Here is an 18952-nt window from a genome sequence, read left to right as displayed (position 1 = left end):
TGTTTTCTCTGTTTCTGGTAAACCTGTCACAATAATTATCAACTTACTGTACAATCAGGTAATTATCAACATCATCATGTCTATAAATTAGAGCCTGACCGATAGTGGATTTTTAAGCTTCAATGGGAATTTAAATTATATTATTATATTATAAATAACTAAAAATAAAAAAAAATTAAAAAATAAAGAAAAGAACAAAATATATGTACATGTATATTAAACTTGAATTAAGGAAAGGATCAGATATACATAAAATGCTGCCTATGTAACTTTAAAATATCCATATATATCGGTGTATATCAGACATCATATGCACTGATACCGATATATGTGTAAAAGGCCAATATTGGCCGATAAAAACGGTAGGCCGATATATCGGTTGGGCTCTACTATAAATGGATTTATCGTATGATACATGGCCATGATCTTTTGACCTCAATATTACCACACTTCACATTAGCAACTAAGAGGCTATTCATGTCACATTGTCTAAACAAGTAGTGTCCTCCATTCCTCACTGTGTACGTCCTGAGTGGAGACTGTAGAATAATTAAAGGTAAATAACTCTGTTCACAACCATAATGACAGTCTGTGTTTTTACACAAGTGTAGCACCCACTCTACAATCCCCTTTACATTATAATGCTATTATATTATCATTATATCAGTGGTATAAAATGACAATAATATCATTAATTGCGATTATTTATGAGACAATATATTGTCCAATAAAAGTAGTTACTGTAACAGGTCTAGTAGCAGCTTCATCTTCCTATTGATTGGTTGAATGACCTTATTACTGCTCCATTGAATTGTTTTTTTGGGAAGTTTTTGGTGGTTGGTCTTCCGGATGAAAATATGGTGGATTTGCAATAAAGTAAACACCGGGGCCACACTCGGTCAATCTGCTGACAACAAAAAGATATTGACTGTGATCACTGGTGTCTGCTAATTTCTTTTCTGGGGGGGGAATCATTTATGAATTTGGAAAAAAATGTTGTGTCTCCATCCAGTCTATAAAGTTTGACTCATCACTTTGACACGGTGAGACTCCACACAGTTGTAGACAGATTGCGAATTGGTGTGTGTATGTGTTAGTGATTCAAGTGCTCTCCACAGTGCCCCCCCCCCCCCCTCACCCTCACCCCCAAAGGAAATTGATTTGCGAGTAATTAAAAACGTGTGTGTCTGGATGTTGGCCAACTTCATGTTCTATTCATGCAGATTAATACATATTTGTCGTTGCCTGTGGGGGCTGAAAGGCATCTGTCTGTGCCATTAAACATTCATGAACACGCAGGACACAGAGAGAGAGAAGAGAGAAAGAGCTCTTTACTCGCTCCTCCTCATAACGGCACACATCTTAATGGAGCAGCATTAAATCAGAACGGCCAAACAGGGAGTTCCACAATGACAACGGCATTTATCACACCTCTGTTTTTAACAGCAAAACTCTCCCTTCAGATCCTCTTTACATTTTGTTGTACTCACTTTATCTGTGCATCATCAGTGTTATCCGCTGTACATCTGCTTTGATTTGTGCTTCTCTGTGGTTCCATAGTGATTTTATGAGTGTATGGATATTTAGTCTACCATAAAGACATTTTGCCTATTACTTTTCGGACATTGGGGCGTGATAAATGGAAGCTTTGCCTTTTATCTGCACCACACCACGGTCAGAGGAGGAATTTCTATCTGTGCCTCATCTGCTATAGATTTATCCCTGTATGGCTGATTAGCATGGTGCTGTAGGTAGAATACTGAAGAGGACACCCAGGTGTAGGAGCCCTCCTACTAGTTCATGTCAAGAACAAGCAGACTGCACATATACATCAATCAGTGCAGTTAAAATACAGGAACTAGAGATATCAGTTAACAGCTTGGTCCCAGGCATCATACATTGATCATGGGACAAAAAAATAAATATATCTGTTACACAGCAGTACACTGCCGATGCCCATCCACCGGTCAACCTCACCCTCACTCGTGAATAAGACCCTGAGACACTTGAACTCCTTCTATACTGGACCGCTGTTGTGAAAAAAGAGCTGAGTCAGAAGGCAAAGCTCTCAATTTACCAGTCGGTCTACGTTCCAACCATCAACTATGGTCACAAGCTTTGGGTTGTGACTGAAAGAGTGATATAACGGATACAAGCAGCCAATATGAATTTAATCCGCAGAGTGTCTAGACTCAGCATTACAGATAGGGTGAAGAGTTCAGACATCCAGGGGAGGCTAGGAGTAGAGCTGATGCTCCATTGCACTCAAAGGATCCTGCTGAGGTGGTTTGGGCAACTGGTAAGGATGTCTTCTGGAGGTATGGTAGGTGACCCCAGGGCATATCTGTCCTGGCCTGGGAACGCCTTTAGATCCTCCAGGAGGAGCTGGAGGTCATTGCTGGGGAGAAGGATGTCTGACTGTCCTTACTCAACTTAATGCCACCGCTACCCAGTGCTGGATAATCTGCAGGACATGGTTTGATGGATGGACAAAGCAGTTCAGCCATTCAATAATTGACTAGCATTGTAGCAGCTGAGGCTCAGGAGGTAGAGCAGGCCATTCACTAAGGATCAGTAGCTTAATTCCTTTGGGCAATATAGAGAGCGCCAAATTGCTGGCTATGCCGTTGGTCTCAGCCTCCTGATGATCAGGCACCTTGCATGGCTGCCTCTGCCATCAGCGTATTAATGTATGTGTGAATGGATGAATGTCACTTAAAGTGTAAAAGCACTGGAATGGTCAAAAGACTAGAAAGGTGCTGTATAAGTGTATTCCATCTACCATTTACCATTGGTTGAACTGCTCACAACTGAGGGTTCACGAGAAGATATTGATTCTTAGATACTGCACAACATTGTAGGATGAAAAACTTGGTAGAGAACATGAAGCAAGAAACACTTCTCTGCTTGCAAGCAACTGATTCTTTGACAGTGTTTGGTTAGTGGTGTGAAATCACCTGTATGTTGTTAAGAGACATACAGACATATTCTTGACTGTATTGAACAAAAAAACACATACACAAATGAACAATAATAACAATTAACTGTAAAATAGGATTCTGTCTCCTATTTTATTAAAGTTCCAGCAATCACATATTAATCAGAGGAGCAGTTTAAACACTGAGATGCTGCACACAAATGGAATGAGCTTCAGAAGAATATAAGGCTACATGATGTCTACATTGAGTCAAATTGTCATACCCGAGATTCCATGTTTGTTTTTATGTTTTGGTTGCACAGATATTTTACATGTTTTATGCATACGTTTAAACATTTCTTAGCTTGTAGAGTGCAATATAAATACATGAACTGTACAGGTTAGAACATTTGGCTGCAGTCTATGAGATTGTAATGAGTGGCACACTAAAGCTTGATTTATACTTCTGCGTCGGAACGATGACATAGCTACGCCAGTGCCCTGACGCCGTCGTTGACCATTTATCCCTGCGTCGAGGGAACGCGTTGCTCTGCAATTCACCGCCATGCCGCTAGGGGGTGTGTGTGGTTTCAGAGGAGTCATATCCGTATCATTGTTTATCTTCCGGTCACAGTAGCAAGGTTTTTTTGTTTTTTTGTTGGTCACAGTAGCATGTAGCATTGTGCTATGTGCGTTATGTGCGCTAATAACAGAAAACACATACCTTTTGTTCATTATTAATAATAATGGCGGTGTTGCAGGAAGAAAGACCGGAAAAAGCCGTTTTGAGCGGACCAATCACAGCCCTTGCGGTCCGCGTTGCCGTGACGCGTAGTTAGGATTTTTTTGGAGGTGCACGTCAGGCTACGGCGTCGACGCAGAGGGCTACACGTAACTGCTGGAAACATTTCATCATGATGTCACACATGTTTAGGAAGAGAACAAGTAGTTCTGGGTTTGACACAAATTCTGTATTGTGTTTGTCACAGGACTGTCAATGGCTTCTTGTTATTAACGTTTTGTGGTGCGTTCTGTTTGTTTTGTTTGTGTCATTCATGTAGACGTGATGCTCGGCACTGTAATCACAAACTGTCAGGCCTCTTTAACTCCTCGATGTTTTTCCAGATATAAAAGCATGCTCGCACTGGGAACACTGTTGGCACTGATTTGTGCCAGCACTTTTGGCACTGTTTTGTTCAGTTGCAACTTTACTGAACCAGTATGTAACAGGGCACTAGATGAAGCTATAGAAATAGATATACTTTTTGGCAGGTCTTCAAAACTGAAGCTTTATATGTTTCTCTGTGAGATGAGAAAACTCCATCAGATGATTACAAAAAAAAAATAGTGTATAGGAAAAATACAGCCATTGTTCTTATATGCTTCTTATTCCCTTAGCTTTGATTACGTGATTAACCTCTTTAACCTCTGCTTTATGTTATTCTGTCAATGACTTCACATTTAGTGCTCAAAAGTTGACAATAACGTGCTTTTTTTATGTATGTGTGTTTCCAGGTGGTTGGAGCGTGTGGGGTCAGTGGGCTCAATGCAGCAGCGAGTGCGGAGGCGGGATTCAAACCCGGACCCGGACCTGTCAGTCACCCCCCGAGGAGTCCTACCTGTGCGAGGGAGTGGTGGAGGAGGGCCGACCCTGCAACTCTCAAGCCTGCACCGGTGAGCTCCAAACTCTGTGTATATATATATATATACATATATATATGTGTGTATATATATATATAGATATATGTTTGTGTGTGTGTGTGTATTCATTTGTGTGTACTACCATGTCTGTCAGTGAGTTCCCTTTTTGCGCTTTTGGTGGTTAAATTTGAGCATGCGTTTTGTGTGCAAAGCGTGTGTTTTTACAGCTACTTCTAACCTTTCTGTTCTCACATCTGTATCATCTGTCGGTCTATCAATCATCTATAAGTCAGTGTTTTGACTTAAGGAGTGCATGTTGGAAAGGGGACTTTGATCGATGAAAAAAAAAAAGAAAAAGAACGACATGGTCAACCGTTTTCGAGACCATGCATGGACAGTGTGTCAAACTCATTACGCTCACAAGTGGCCCAAGGGACACAATATTAACATCTGAGCACTATTATGTAGAAGCTATTAACCAAGAAGCTTTCATGGAAATGTGTTACTGCATAAAGCTTTCTTTATTTGTACAGAATTAGAGGTACATTTATGAAATAGTTCAAACAGCAGACTGTCAGTATTGTAGATGTGTTTATGTTTTTTTTATTTTCAATTAGTCCTACCATCTGATTCAGATAAACATGATTATACAACAGGTGAAAACATACACAAAAAAAAGGAGCACTGCACGCATTTTAAAAGCACATCAACACCGACAGCACATCAAAAGTCCCAAGTTTGGCTGATGCTGTTCTGGGTGACCAATAACGTCACGGTTGTTGTCCCAAATATAACCAATCAATGAAGGAGCTCTTGGTTGCTAACCCCCCGCACCCTCCTCCTCCCTTGGCCTTGCCTCACCCCCCCTTTAGGCAAAGGTCGGCACAGCTCTCGCAGCCAATCGCTTCGCTCAGTGGACAGCCGCAAGCGTGATGACGTAGACAAGCCTCGCAGCGGACAACAGAGCCCCCAGACAGGTAAGACAACGGGACGCAGAGGGATCCCATGCATCAGTCACTGTGGCAGCTTGGGTGACCACCACACTTGTTACAACACTTCACAAAAAATGACAAACACACCACACATCTATCAAAATCTCCCAAAGTAGTGCCTCGTCTGCAATGGACTAATTCCAACATGGACCCTGACTGAACATAATGAGATGGTATTCTATGTGAGGTCATAACAGGACACTGTGCCCTGTTTGTAGAACACGATATCAAATGGAGTCCTCCCTCTCTGTTAAAGTGATACTCCATCCAAAATGAGCCCCCACCCCCCCGTGGGCTCAAAGATCATGCAGTTCAACAATTTACGAAATACACCTATTTGCTTTCTTCCCTAGAGTTAAATAGCGCTCTCATGTCTGTGTGGGAAATACAGAGCAAGAATCAGGATGTGTTTAGCCTAGCTTAGCATAATGAGTAGTAGTATAGGAACAGCTAACCTGGCTCTGTTAGAAAAAAACACTTGCCAACACTTCTGTGGTGGGAGTGTGTCTGTGTTCCCACAGCCCTCTGTTCCCTCAGATCAGAACCTCCACCAGTGAGGTCATGTTTTTGCCCCAATGTGTTTGTTATTTTGCCTGCTTGTTTGTTTGTTTGTTTGCTTTTCTGTTTGTTTGTTTGCTTGCTTGCTTGTTTGTTTGTTCATTTCTTCGTTTTTCTGTCTGTTTGACCCCGACCCCCCCGCCCCCCCAGCAGCTTGTTATGTACATTATTGAAGGGCCGGCTCTGATGCTGGGGCTGATGGAACATAGGCCTGACTCCTCTCTGGCCATAATCGTCAGTGAGCACAACTCTTTTTTAAGAGGTCACTGTGAAAGCTCCAGGAAGTCACTGTACCTGGTTGTAGTACTGTAGCCCCCCCCCCCCCCCCCCCCCCCAACTAGCTAGGCTAATCACCTCTTGGTTCCAGCTCCAGCTCATCCTGAACACACAGACACAAGAGGGGTGTAGCTCTTGTTTTCTAACTCTGGTAAAGAAAGTGAATAAGTGCATTCCTTAAAATGTTGAGCTATTACTTTAAAAAAAGGTGGCTGTGAAATATCTGTGATGAGCTTCTTCACAGAGGCAAGAAGCTGTGATCAGATTGGATCCTTGTCAGTAAGTAGTCATATTTAACTAGCAGGAAAATGGATGGACAGTGGAGAAGTGGATCATGGTACAGGAGAGGCTTCTTTGGGTGGTTAGATATTATAAGATATGTTTCCAGTATCAGAATCCACTGATCAACTGATATAAATCTAAGCTGTTTACAGCCAGTGCCTATAGAGGGTGAATGTTTGATATGTCACACACAGATTTTGGGTGGAGTATCTCTTTAATTGGCTAATTGATTCCCCACATCCTGTTTAGTTCTCCTCTCCCTGCTCCCCCAGCTGTGACTGCCCAATTTTGCCTTATCGGTCAGCTGACCCGTTGTAAGGGCAGTCATGGCCATTGAAAATATGACTGACATATCCTAAGCCAGTGGCATTAACTTCTCCTGGAAGTCAATGCAAAGGATATGACATCGGAGACCTACAGTTAAAGAAGGACTAGCAGAACAGAAGCTGTGGTTCATTTCAGGGGCCTCCTCCTTTGAAGGGTGCGCTGGAGCGTGCATTAAATGGTTGGACCCACACCCCCTCCTCAACTAAAACAATCTCCAGAAGTCTTAGGTGTCGCTGGAATTGGTGGCAGTTCTCTTTTTAAGGGACTACATTGAAAAGACCACCTCTGTTTGGATTACTGAAAGCGTATTTGGAGGACCCCTCAGAATGGGATAAGTGCATCCACCGGTTAGGGCAATATCAGGACTTTGAAGGAGGTGGCCTCTGAAATGTGACTCGGCTAGAATCCACCCCTTATCACACCACAACCCCTCCTCTTTTGGCCACAGAGGCTGCGTCCTGCATGCTAATTAGTTTTGGCCCTGTCCTTTCCTTTTCCTCTTCTTTCTCCCCCTATCCTCCCATCCTTTATCCACCCCCCTTCCTCCTCAGTAGACTCAGCTTCAGGTGAGGAGTGGTCAGCGTGGAGTGTGTGTTCTGCCACATGTGGGGAGGGCTGGCAGAGTCGCACTCGTTTCTGTGTGTCCTCCTCCTACAGCACCCAGTGTAGTGGGCCACTGCGAGAGCAGAGACCTTGCAACAATTCTGCCGTTTGTCCAGGTAAGCCCCCCCCAATCCCATCCTCTCCAGCCACCTCCCTGCGCTCGCCCAGCCCTCTCCTGGACCCTGCCTCACCCATACAAGATCCACCTGACTACCCTCCTCAAGCACTTAGCAAATCTGCAGACCCAAGGATGATCTCTACCCCCTACCTTACAGAAAGAGCTGTCTGCAGTTTAGAATGATTTCTGCTATAATACGGGAGATTCCATGTTTTTGTTTATTTTTTGTTTTTTTAAGCTCCCCTACATGTAGACAGGCAGGGAGACTCCTCAACTTAAAAAGCAAGGTTATAACAGTATAATGAATCAGTATAGATGATTCCAGTTAAGCCAAATGAGCAGAGTCAGTGTCAGCAAACTTTTTTCGTGTTGTCGTGGTGTGTATGTGTCTATAAATCATACCTCAGCCGCTCTGATTGCAGTGCACGGCGCTTGGGACGAGTGGTCACCGTGGAGTTTGTGTTCATCGACCTGTGGCCGAGGTTACAGGTCCAGAACACGAACCTGCACCCCCCCTCAGTTTGGGGGAGATGCCTGTGATGGTCCAGAGAAACAGACCAAATTCTGCAACATAGCCGTCTGTCCAGGTGAGAAAAAACAACAACACTCCTACAAACATTGAGCCTACATCAAGTAATCGTATTGTTTTCCAGCCTGATGCTTCGACGGGACAATGCAGGAAGCAATAATTCATTGCGTATTCAGAAAAAAGCAATTTTGAAAGGAGTCAGCATACTTCAGAGTACTTGTCGGGTCATCGAACAGGCTCCTTTCTGACGGTGGTATTTTCCAAAAGCTCCAATCCAATCACACCCACATGCAGCTATTGTTAATATTCACAATAGTAGGCAGGATTCAACTTTTTTTTTCTCTCTCTCTCTCTCTCTCTCTCTCTCTCTCTCTCTCTCTCTCTCTCTCTCTCTCTCTCTCTCTCTCTCTCTCTCTCCCTCTCTTTCCCTGTTCTTTCGTTCTCTAAGCCAAAAATCTGGCTATGATGATGCACAGGGTAGATATTTTGTCACCTCTCCAAGCCCATGAGGGTCAGACCAAGCGTAGGCCAAAACCGGAGGGACCACATATGCAGGACCGTGATTGAATATATCCATGTCTGCAGATACCCAATGTAGAATAAATACAAATGCGACTGTCAGAAATAGTTGTGTAAATGGGTAGATACAGTTTTATGCGTACAATCATATGAAGAACAGGAATGACTAGCTGAAATGTATGTTACTGCAACATTTCACCAAATCAAAACACCACAAAATGTATGTAACTAACATACCTTTTTTGTGCACTTGATGTCCTCAGTGGATGGAGTGTGGAATGAGTGGTCCAGCTGGAGTTCCTGCTCAGCCTCCTGCTCCAACGGGACCATGCAGCGAACCAGGGAGTGCAACGGCCCCTCGTACGGAGGCTCCGAGTGCAGAGGAGAGTGGTTGGAGACCGTCGACTGTTTCCTTGGGGAGTGCCCGGGTACGGGACAGACTCACAACCCTGATCAAAACATTTACTGTTGACCAAAAATGTATTTTTTGTTATTTTACATATTTAAAGACCAAAAACTGCTACATAAACAGGGCACTGAATAGTATTAAGTCTTTTTCAGTGGATTCAGTCAGAACTTAACCACTTAATTTGCAGCTTTATTGCTTTCTGTTTGCCTTATGTATCATGGTTCCTTAGTTCAGTATTGACTAATAGAACAGTACACAATTGGCACACAATATTGGCCTGATGGATTAAATGTTTCAACTATTCTACAATGCTTCACCTGTGTCTCATGTTGCATATGTTCTTTCAGTGGATGGCAAGTGGCAGCCGTGGTCTTTATGGTCGGGCTGTTCTAAAACGTGTGGAGGGGGGAGCCAGCAGAGAAACAGAATTTGTTACGGGCCCTTTTTTGGAGGGCAGCTTTGCCCCGGAGAACGAGAAGAGGTCCGACGCTGTGCTGAGAAGAGATGTCCGGGTCAGTGAATGGGAGCACAGGTTGAATCATCAGCAATTATTACATCAAAGACAGAAAACTGTACTGCTTAGACATGCTTATGATCCCCACTGTAACAGCTTGATGAAGCTCATTAACACTCGTTTGTGAACAGAACCTCATGAAATATGTGCGGAGGACAACTTTTCCAACGTCGTATGGAAGATGACTCCAGCTGGGGATACAGCAGCAGTACGCTGTCCCCCCAATGCCATGGGTGAGCTATATATATATACTTACACCCTGCCATCCACACCACACTCATATATCCACTGCTATTCGTAGGAGTTAGATAAAAAACTTTGATTATATGTGACTTGTTGTGTCCTCACACAGGGCTTATCTTGCGCCGCTGCACCCTTGACGAGGAGGGCATCGCCTACTGGGAGAATCCCACCTATATGAAATGCATTTCCAATGACTATCGCAGCATACAGACTTTGGTAAGCATTCAGAAGTTTTTCTTTGACTCTCCTGGTAGCTGAAAGCAACAAATAACAGAAATAAACAGAAACTAGACTGTGGCTTTTCAAATTCTATCTCAGGGCACAAAGGTGTGAAATTTCAATATATTTTAATATTATTCCAAAAGATATTGTGTCAAGGCCTGCTGGCTGTGTTATATTGCCAATGTCTTCACAAAGCCCTGCAACATTAAGCAGAGTAAATGAAAGACTTGGGGCCAAAGAGTTGCAAACATAGGTCATCTAAAAAAAAAAAAGAATGAGCCTTAAGCTGTTACCATAAACACAAATGTTGTGGTGAAATATGGTGAAAAATGACAGTTTTTCCTCTTTCTATCAGACTCGGGAACATTTGTCCAAAGCCCAGCGGGGCCTTGTGGGAGATGGAGTTTCGGAGGTGATGACTAAGCTGAGGGTGACGTCCAGTGATGGGACGAGTTACAGCGGTGATTTGCTGGCCATCGTGGACGTACTGAAGAACATGACAGAGATCTTCAGGAGGGCATATTACAGCCCCAGCAGTGCAGACATGAGGGTGAATAGATACTGTATATGTTTACCAGTATTGTAATGTTGATTCTACTTCTGTTTGAGAAAAAACTTTTTGAAATGATTCTGATTTGATGTGGACTAAAAACCAGATTAAAGGATAAAGCTGGCATTACATTCTGGAGCCTCATTCATAAAAATGTGCACAGGATTCCCTTTAGAAGAGGCGTACAGAGGAAACAGAAAGGCCAAAAATATTCTGATATATAACACAGTACACACACACACACACATCCTACGCCAGTTTCCCTTATAAAACACAATCAACTCAACTCAAAATTTGGCAGAGAGCGTCTCACACCACCCTTGTAAAACCCATTGTTGCCTATAAATATTCAATGAAATGCCTCTCATTAATATTCCATTTATACCAACTGCATGAAGACAACCATGGCAAAAACATTACACACAGTGTGTAATCGAAATTCTTGTTGAGGAGTTTGAGGTAAGAAGAAATCTCCTGTTTGGTGGACACAGTGTGGATATTTCAAACGCTGCCAATCAGGCTGCAGTGTTTGGCTCAAATGAGGGCTGAGGGCTTCTTTTGCAACAACTGATATCTCTGTTTGTGTGTTTGTGCAGTACAGGCTGTATCAATCAAACAGCTGTATTTTTAATTCATTTTGAGAATGGCTTTTATCTCGTTTTGCAAATGAACTCATATGAATATCAATGTTTCTTAATGTTTCAGCCTTCTGCCATCAAAGTTGCAGTTTCTTATTCATCCAGTTTAAGTGCGTACACATTGGTCAAAGTTTCCATGGAGATCCACATATGCTGCCATCAAGTTTAAAAAAAAAAACTCTTAGTTTTTTGCTTAAAAAATGACGTACACCTTCTTTTGTGCATATGCAATGGTTGTTAATTAGGCTTGGTGACGCAGGGACTGCACTGCACTGTTCACTCAAGTTGAAATTGATCAGATTTTGTACAGTCCTATGAGCAAATCCACTGGTTGCAGCATTTCCAATGGAATTAACTGATTTCCCTGCAAAATCTTGCCACTTTAAATGCTTGTTTGACTGAGCTGTTAATTCACAGTGTCAGGAAGTCTCATGACCAAACCTCTCCTTCTCTGTCTGTAGCAGTAGTGGTGTTTTTTAAAGTTAGGGGACTTGCTATAGATAAATAGATCAGTGAAAATCAAAGCAGCAGAGGTTAAGCAATCTTGACTTTCAGTCCCTAATACAGGTCAAGCTGGATACTACATTTAGTGCATGCCATATTTGCAACTCTATAGTACAAATCCATCTTGTTTTAGTTCCTTCCTTGCCTGGTAAAACACCCTTTCGAAACTACCAGTTGGTGTACTAAGACAGCTTTTCTGTTATAAACGTGGTCCCAAAACCCAAATTGAGATATACCTAATGACATCACTATGACATCATTAAGGGGTTATTTTCTCAGACATTGGGAAGCTTCCTTCAGAGTTACTGTAGACAAGACACAACAAACTGTTCATGTGTAAAATTGGACCCTCTCCATGTCACAGCTGGGGATTGTAGTTTTTAAGCAAAGGTTACTCAAACAGGAAGAAATGGTGCTTTTGTGGGTTCTATTTTTAGCTGAGGACTAAATACATTTGGTGCTTTAATGATTTGACGACAATAGAATACTTCACAATACCTTAACCTGTAAATCCTACTATATGGAAAAGTAATAATCTGATACCATGTGAATTCTTGTTTCTTCTTGTTCTGCAGAACTTTGTGCAGTCAGTCAGCAATCTGCTGATGGAAGAGAACAGAGAAAGATGGGAGGAAGCACAACTGGTTAGTATCACCCCTCATCTTTTTTTTCTTCCTAAAAGAAGCTTCAAACCGTCACCCCATCTGCAATTGCACCTTTTGTAGAACTTAGTGTACAGTAATGACAACCCCAGTGGTGTATAATTGATGAGTTACACACTCTGACAAAGACACAGGTGGGCAAACAGCATATCTGTATATTTTCAGATAGGTAGAGGGAGAGAAGAGATGCTGAAGAAACAGAAATAGCTGTAGCTACTGAGTAATTGAGTCAAAGCAAACACCCACTCATCCATCTGCTGCACTCATCCACTCGTGCATCACCATCATCGCCTCCATCCATCGGCTCTGCTCTCCAGCCGTCCGTCCATCACCACGCAGCCACCTGAATAACGCTAAATATACCAACCTGGCCTCAACCGTGTCTTAAAATGAAAATATGAAAATAACACGCCTTGTGCACAAGAAGAAAGGAAGTTAGTTCCACCACCATGAAAGGAGGTGTAGTTATTATTATCACCACTATTATTTTTTATTTCTACCTTCAACTGTGGCAGCTCAGATCATGCCAATTTATATTATATATTATACTTATTTAACCATGACCAGAATCTGTGTGATTTAGTATAAACACATCTTTTACATCACTTTTTCTAATATATAATTGTATATTCCTGTATGTGTAACCACCAGCCTCCAAGCAGCCAGAGCTTTCCCTTTATGTAAATTCCCTCTATGTAAAATCAATACTTCCAGAGACTTGAAAGTTGGGGAATTGAGAATGTATCACAGTGGGCACCCTGCCTGCTTTTAACATTGTTAAGTTTAAAAAAAAAATAGGAAGGCATTTAATCAAAAAGCCAAGCTCTCAGGTTTTAGACCTTTATCAGGGTCAAAGATGGATTAGCAACCAGACCCAGAGTCATAGTGGGGCCAAAGACTACATGTTAACTATGTGGCAATTAGTTTCTTGGTAATTCAATTATTTCAATAGTTGTTTGTCAGTACAGTATGAACCACTAAAGCACATTATAAACTAAAATGATGAGGGCCTATGCTATAATTTAATTTTGAGGTCCCAATTTGAAGATGGGCCCTTTATTTTTCTTTAATGAACACACACACACACACACACACACACACACACACACACACACACACACACACACACACACACACACACACACACACAAGACAATCAAAAGGCGCTCACAGCACATTTCTACCTTTTGGTCTAGGTAATCCGGCCTTGATTAGGGCACATCTTTGACTAAGCTTATAATGACACCAAATTGAGCAAATACAGATGTTGACAATGTTTTCATTGTGTGGTAATAGTAATGATAAAATGTTACAAAACTGAGATGAAGAAAAATAAAGGAGGACACTATACTGGGATGCTTTAGCTACTGTAAGCTACTTTTAGTTCTCTGCAATGTGATTATTTTTCTGCAAATATAAATGAATAGAAAGCAGTGGCAGCCTGGATGGTAGAAAAACATTCAAGAGTCAACACAGTGGCACACTTTGAAAATGGCCCCGCAGTGACGTACTGTATGGCCTCATGAAGAGCTCACACACGCACATTCATTTATTAAAAAAGAGCATTAAAAACAGGGGTTCACTCAGCCTGAGTTAACCTATGATCTACACTGTGGGTGTAACAGCTTGTGCTTCACTCACATGTAACTGCTACACAAAGGGTGAGTTCTAGCCACCATAGAAAGCAGTACTCTGATACTCTTTTAAATGCTGGTTGAATAAACAAACTGCTTCATACAAAAAGCCTTTTGTGTCTCCAAACAGCTCTGTGAAATCTGATAAATAGCCTCAATGATGTCACTTGAGCCGATGTTGGTTGGGGCATATACTCATCTCTGATGGATACTAGCAGTTCCAGGTTACATTAGCCGCCATCAGCACAACACACCTGAACCACTGACCCAGCAGTCTGGTTCAGTTGCATGTGGCTGATTTAGGATAAAAACAATGACAACACTTCAACTGGCCGTCATGATTCAAGATCATTACAGCTTTTTTTTTTTTTTTAAACTAACTCTCAGATTCACTTTAACTCAGCCAGACAATTATCTAATCTTCATCTTTCAAAACATCCGCCAAACAGTCAAGTCGATTTTCAGTCAGGTCAAATTTATGGAACTACTTTTTCTCAGTAGGTTAAAATGTCTTTGTACTAGTTTTTTTTAAATGTTGTTTTCTTATTTCATAGTCTGATTTAGTTTTTCTTATTCTGACTGTTAGTATGTTTAGAGATAGTTTAGGTAGAGGTCATTGATGAACCTAATAGGCCTTTATCCTCTCACTCCACATTGATTGTTTTCATGTTATTTGTATTTGTTATAAAGAATATTGGAACACTGCTTTCCATGATGGGTAAAACTGACACTTTGGGTAGCAGTTACATATGTGTTATGACCCTGAGAATGTTTAAGGGATTAAGGGAGTAACAATTAGACTAACTCAGGGGAAAAACAAGAGGCATCTGAAGTAAAAGTGCGAAACCAAGGGTCTATTAACAACTTACACAAAGATAATCAGAAACTGATTATCAGACACACTTAACAGAAAATTCAGCTGATCTGAAAAAGGTATATACAAAGATAACACTCTTTTTAACAGGGATACCATCTCGAAAATGAACTCATAGATACACAGCAACAGCCACAACGCTGCTGGATGGCCCACTGGCACCAGTCTAGCTCTCTGTGGAGCTTATATGCTGAGGCTGATGGCAAACGGGGCAAAGCTGCAGTGATCAGCAGAGGAGAGGAGGGCAGTACCTGGCAGGGCAGAGGAACACACAGACACATAACAATATGAGTGACACACAAGCTATTACAACCACAGTGTAGGTCATGAGTTAACTCAGGGTCAGTTAACCTCTGTTTTAAATGCTCTTTTTAAATAAGTGAATAGGTGTGTTTAAGCTCTTTATGAGGCTACAAACATTTTTTCCCCCGTTTTTATTCCATTCCATCACATATACACCCCATGTGTAAAATCTACATCTTTTGTTCAATTGGTTCAACATCATTGTGAATGTAACTCTTTAAGCCTAACCCTATTTCACATAATCCTTTCATGGTTGATGATGACAGTCTTTGCATTACTAATGTCCATAGCATATTTTTCTCAGTTAATGCCCATTTGAAATGAAAATGAGATGAAGAAAACAAAGCAATAGAGTGCATTGCTATACGGCTGACAGCAGAAATGAAGAGGAAGACCATGATGCACAGAATGTAAATGTTGGTCATAGCTGTGTGAATTAAGATAAATGGTAGCACTGAACCAATAGGGGATGGAATTGCATTGTGGATTGTTTTCCACTAGTACAGCTTTGTACAGTACAAATAAATACAAATCTATAATGAGATAATATTAATCTCATTCTACTTTCATGTGTCTCTATTTTTCTCAGCTGGGGCCAAACATCAAAGAGCTGTTCCGTCTGGTTGAGGACTTTGTGGATGTCATTGGCCTGAGGATGAAAGACTTTCAAGACATGTATGAAGTCACCGATAACCTAGGTAAGCCTTACCTCCACCCCCGGAGATCTCCACCGCTATCTTCGCTTATCGAAACCTACACTCATCGCTGCTTTTTATTTCTCTGATCTCCACCGATACAACGCAATAGCAAAACATAAAAGGGAGGGCAGGGGAGGACGACCCGACGGTAAGACGGACAATTCTTACAGCAGGCAGCGTTTCACATCCCCACAGCAGAATTCATCCATATTATCAGTGGATTAAAGCTTGTATGTCGGCTGATAAGCAACAGGAAATTGCAAAAGTGCCAGAAATGCCAAAGGTGTCACCGTTGGATGGTGCGATCGTTATCTATTAAAGCTTTTTTTTCACTTTCATCAATCAGACCAAAACAAAAGCACAAACAGACGGCTAATTGTATACTTCTAGATGAAGCAGTCAGTAGTGATACGCTATTTTAAAAATCAAATATTAATTTAACGTTAACATTACAGCCGGCCCTCCCACTATTTCATTTAAACGGCTGCTGCAGAGATTCAGTATTCTACTTCTGTAAAGCTGGGGGACTGATGAGAGACAGATCAAACAATGAAGGGTCAAAATTGAAGTGGCAGAGATATAATAACTTTAAAATTGTAGCACGAGTCAAGTTCCAAAAACACTGAATCTCTAACTTCTCATGATGCAGCTCAATTGTTGTATTAACTGTAAAATGTCTATGCTCAGAAGCATTCCTAATGTGGTCTGTAATGGCTTTCTTTTAATGAAAAATGCTCATATATTGTTACCAGTTTTTAAAACTTCAGTACTGATCAGGCTCTAATGCATTCATAATGACTTCTTTCATAAAACACATATATACAGTATATTCCCATATGGACCTACAGTACATGAAAATAGGAGCCAATTCAGTTTCTCTTTCATGTATTCAGGTTATTAATACAACGAAGCCTTTCAATTATGGAAGTTTCATGTATTTATTTATGCTATTTCCTGGTTATGCTTGTCATCAGGCTTTAGGGGGGGCTCAGTTTACCCGATGACTCTAATAGTGTCAACTAATTATATATGATTGTCCTGAGGCAGCTGACTCTTTATGTCTGTAGCATTCTATTTTAATTCCCCAGTATCTCCATCCAGAGAACAAACCATGGTAAATGTTAGCTCTCCCCAGGGCAGCGGGTCTTTAGATGTGTCTCACGGGATACACGATCCATATTCACAACCACCTGCTGCCTCCCTTCACCACCACTGCTAGCACTCTAGATTGTTTCAAATAGGGGAGAAAAATAATATAATGTAGTCATCACAGAGGCTCTCCTGCTCTCCACATAAAAAAAAAAACAGGCAGAATTTGAGTTGAGTCACAGAGAGTATGTGGGAATTGAGGCCAGATGAGAGGTCCTGTTTATAGCGTTGCCACCTCGCTGTCTGGAGCCAAATATCTACCCACATGAGCAGCGGTCGTCCCCCTGGGGGTAGCAGACCTCCTCTGCTCTCCCACACCTCCAACATAGACAAAACCATCATCTGCCAACATATTGTTAGCTCAGAGTTTCTTCCTCTAACTCATCAGAGCAGTCGGCTGCACAGGAGGGGGATTATTTTAGGGGTTTTTTTTCTGTCATTTTTAAATGTATATGTGAAGAGGAAGATTACTGCAAGTAAACAATATATTTTCTGTCTTTTTTTAAAAGACAGTAATTTAGGTTCACTGTAAAGGTGAACTGTTTCATTTGCATTGAATAGTGTATCACATGTGTCAGCCCACACACTGTAGATTGACAGTATTAAAGTAGGTCCAGCTTTCTTAGAAAAGTGTTTTTATGTGAAAATCTAGCTTGAGAACCTTCAGTGTTTGTGTTTGTGCTCATATTCTCCAACTGAGCTCCTCCCACGTCAAACCAGTGAGAAAAACATAGAAAAAAACCCCACAAATACAGAAATCTCACATAAAATAACCAAATCTATTCCAACCTTGTCAGAAAATATTGGGTTCATGTAAGGCTCCATCAATCATAGCAGGAAGCCAATTGAGAAAATACATTTTGAAGGCTTTTAATAAGGAACAATTGAGGGGACACAGAAGAGGGATGCTTCTTCCAGGACAAATACAACAGAATCAAAATATTCATTAAATCAATAATCTAGCTTATAAAATACATTTCAGTAGCCACTGTTTCTCTGTTACAGTTTTAAGCATCCACAAGCGTCCAGTGGTGGGTCAGGCAGACATCAACTTCCCCATGAAGGGCTGGAGGGGCATGGTGGACTGGGCCCGCAGCTCCGAGGACAGGGTCACCATCCCAAAGAACATCCTGTCCACCGGTAAACCAGGTGAGAGCTGCAACACACCTCACAAACATAACACAAACGCATACATCTACATCTCCAAACCCGACACACAATATATAGAAGTAACACAGAAGCGAACTGTGATTTGGGAAGACTGACAACTGTTGTTTTTTTTCCCGTTCGTATTAATTTGATGCCATCTTTGACATAATGATGACTTTTATTGTGTAATTATAGATGAGTTCTTTTTGAGAGACACAAATCCAGTGCTCTCCAAATACTGATTACCGCAGCCTTCTTTTCAGACAAGGATTCGAGAGTGTGTATGTGTGTGTGTGTGTAGGGGAGTGTGTTGTCGAGACAACAAAAAAAGCAGTAACAGGGAACAGCAGTTGATTTATAAAACAGTGTTTACTGCCATTAATCTGCACAGCAAAGACTACTCAGACAGATGCATGCAGAGACGGTTGTATTTAATGTTGGTAAAACATGCAGGAGAATAACTCAATCATTTCACTTCACAGAGTCAGTCCCATAAAATGTTAATACAAAACCCATCTGCCTTAACAATTTGAGGGCAACGAATTGCAAAAAATGAACATTTACATACATACTTGTTGCTTACAGACAAAAGGGATTATATAACTCTGTGGTATTAAAGCAGAGTAAGCAAGAAGCTGCTG

The 18952-nt window shown here is 41.4% G+C and overlaps 1 protein-coding gene across 1 annotated transcript in view; it reads left to right on the top strand.

Moving 5' to 3' along the window:
- The window catches only part of adgrb1a (adhesion G protein-coupled receptor B1a), a 118292-nt gene that overhangs the window by 33783 nt on the left and 65557 nt on the right, over positions 1-18952 (top strand). Inside the window, exons 2-13 of the mRNA XM_062422291.1 lie at positions 4433-4591; positions 5431-5535; positions 7545-7712; positions 8137-8301; positions 9026-9190; positions 9519-9683; positions 9817-9918; positions 10038-10144; positions 10506-10700; positions 12418-12486; positions 15905-16013; positions 18168-18311. Coding sequence (XP_062278275.1) covers positions 4433-4591; positions 5431-5535; positions 7545-7712; positions 8137-8301; positions 9026-9190; positions 9519-9683; positions 9817-9918; positions 10038-10144; positions 10506-10700; positions 12418-12486; positions 15905-16013; positions 18168-18311 — 1653 coding nt within the window. The remainder of the gene's footprint in view (positions 1-4432; positions 4592-5430; positions 5536-7544; positions 7713-8136; positions 8302-9025; positions 9191-9518; positions 9684-9816; positions 9919-10037; positions 10145-10505; positions 10701-12417; positions 12487-15904; positions 16014-18167; positions 18312-18952) is intronic.

The sequence above is a fragment of the Scomber scombrus genome, chromosome 7, assembly GCF_963691925.1.
Source record: "Scomber scombrus chromosome 7, fScoSco1.1, whole genome shotgun sequence".
In the NCBI taxonomy this organism is placed as follows: Eukaryota; Metazoa; Chordata; class Actinopteri; order Scombriformes; family Scombridae; genus Scomber; species Scomber scombrus.
The sequence above is the reverse complement of the archived record's forward strand: the minus strand, read 5'-3'. Positions and strand labels throughout refer to the sequence as shown.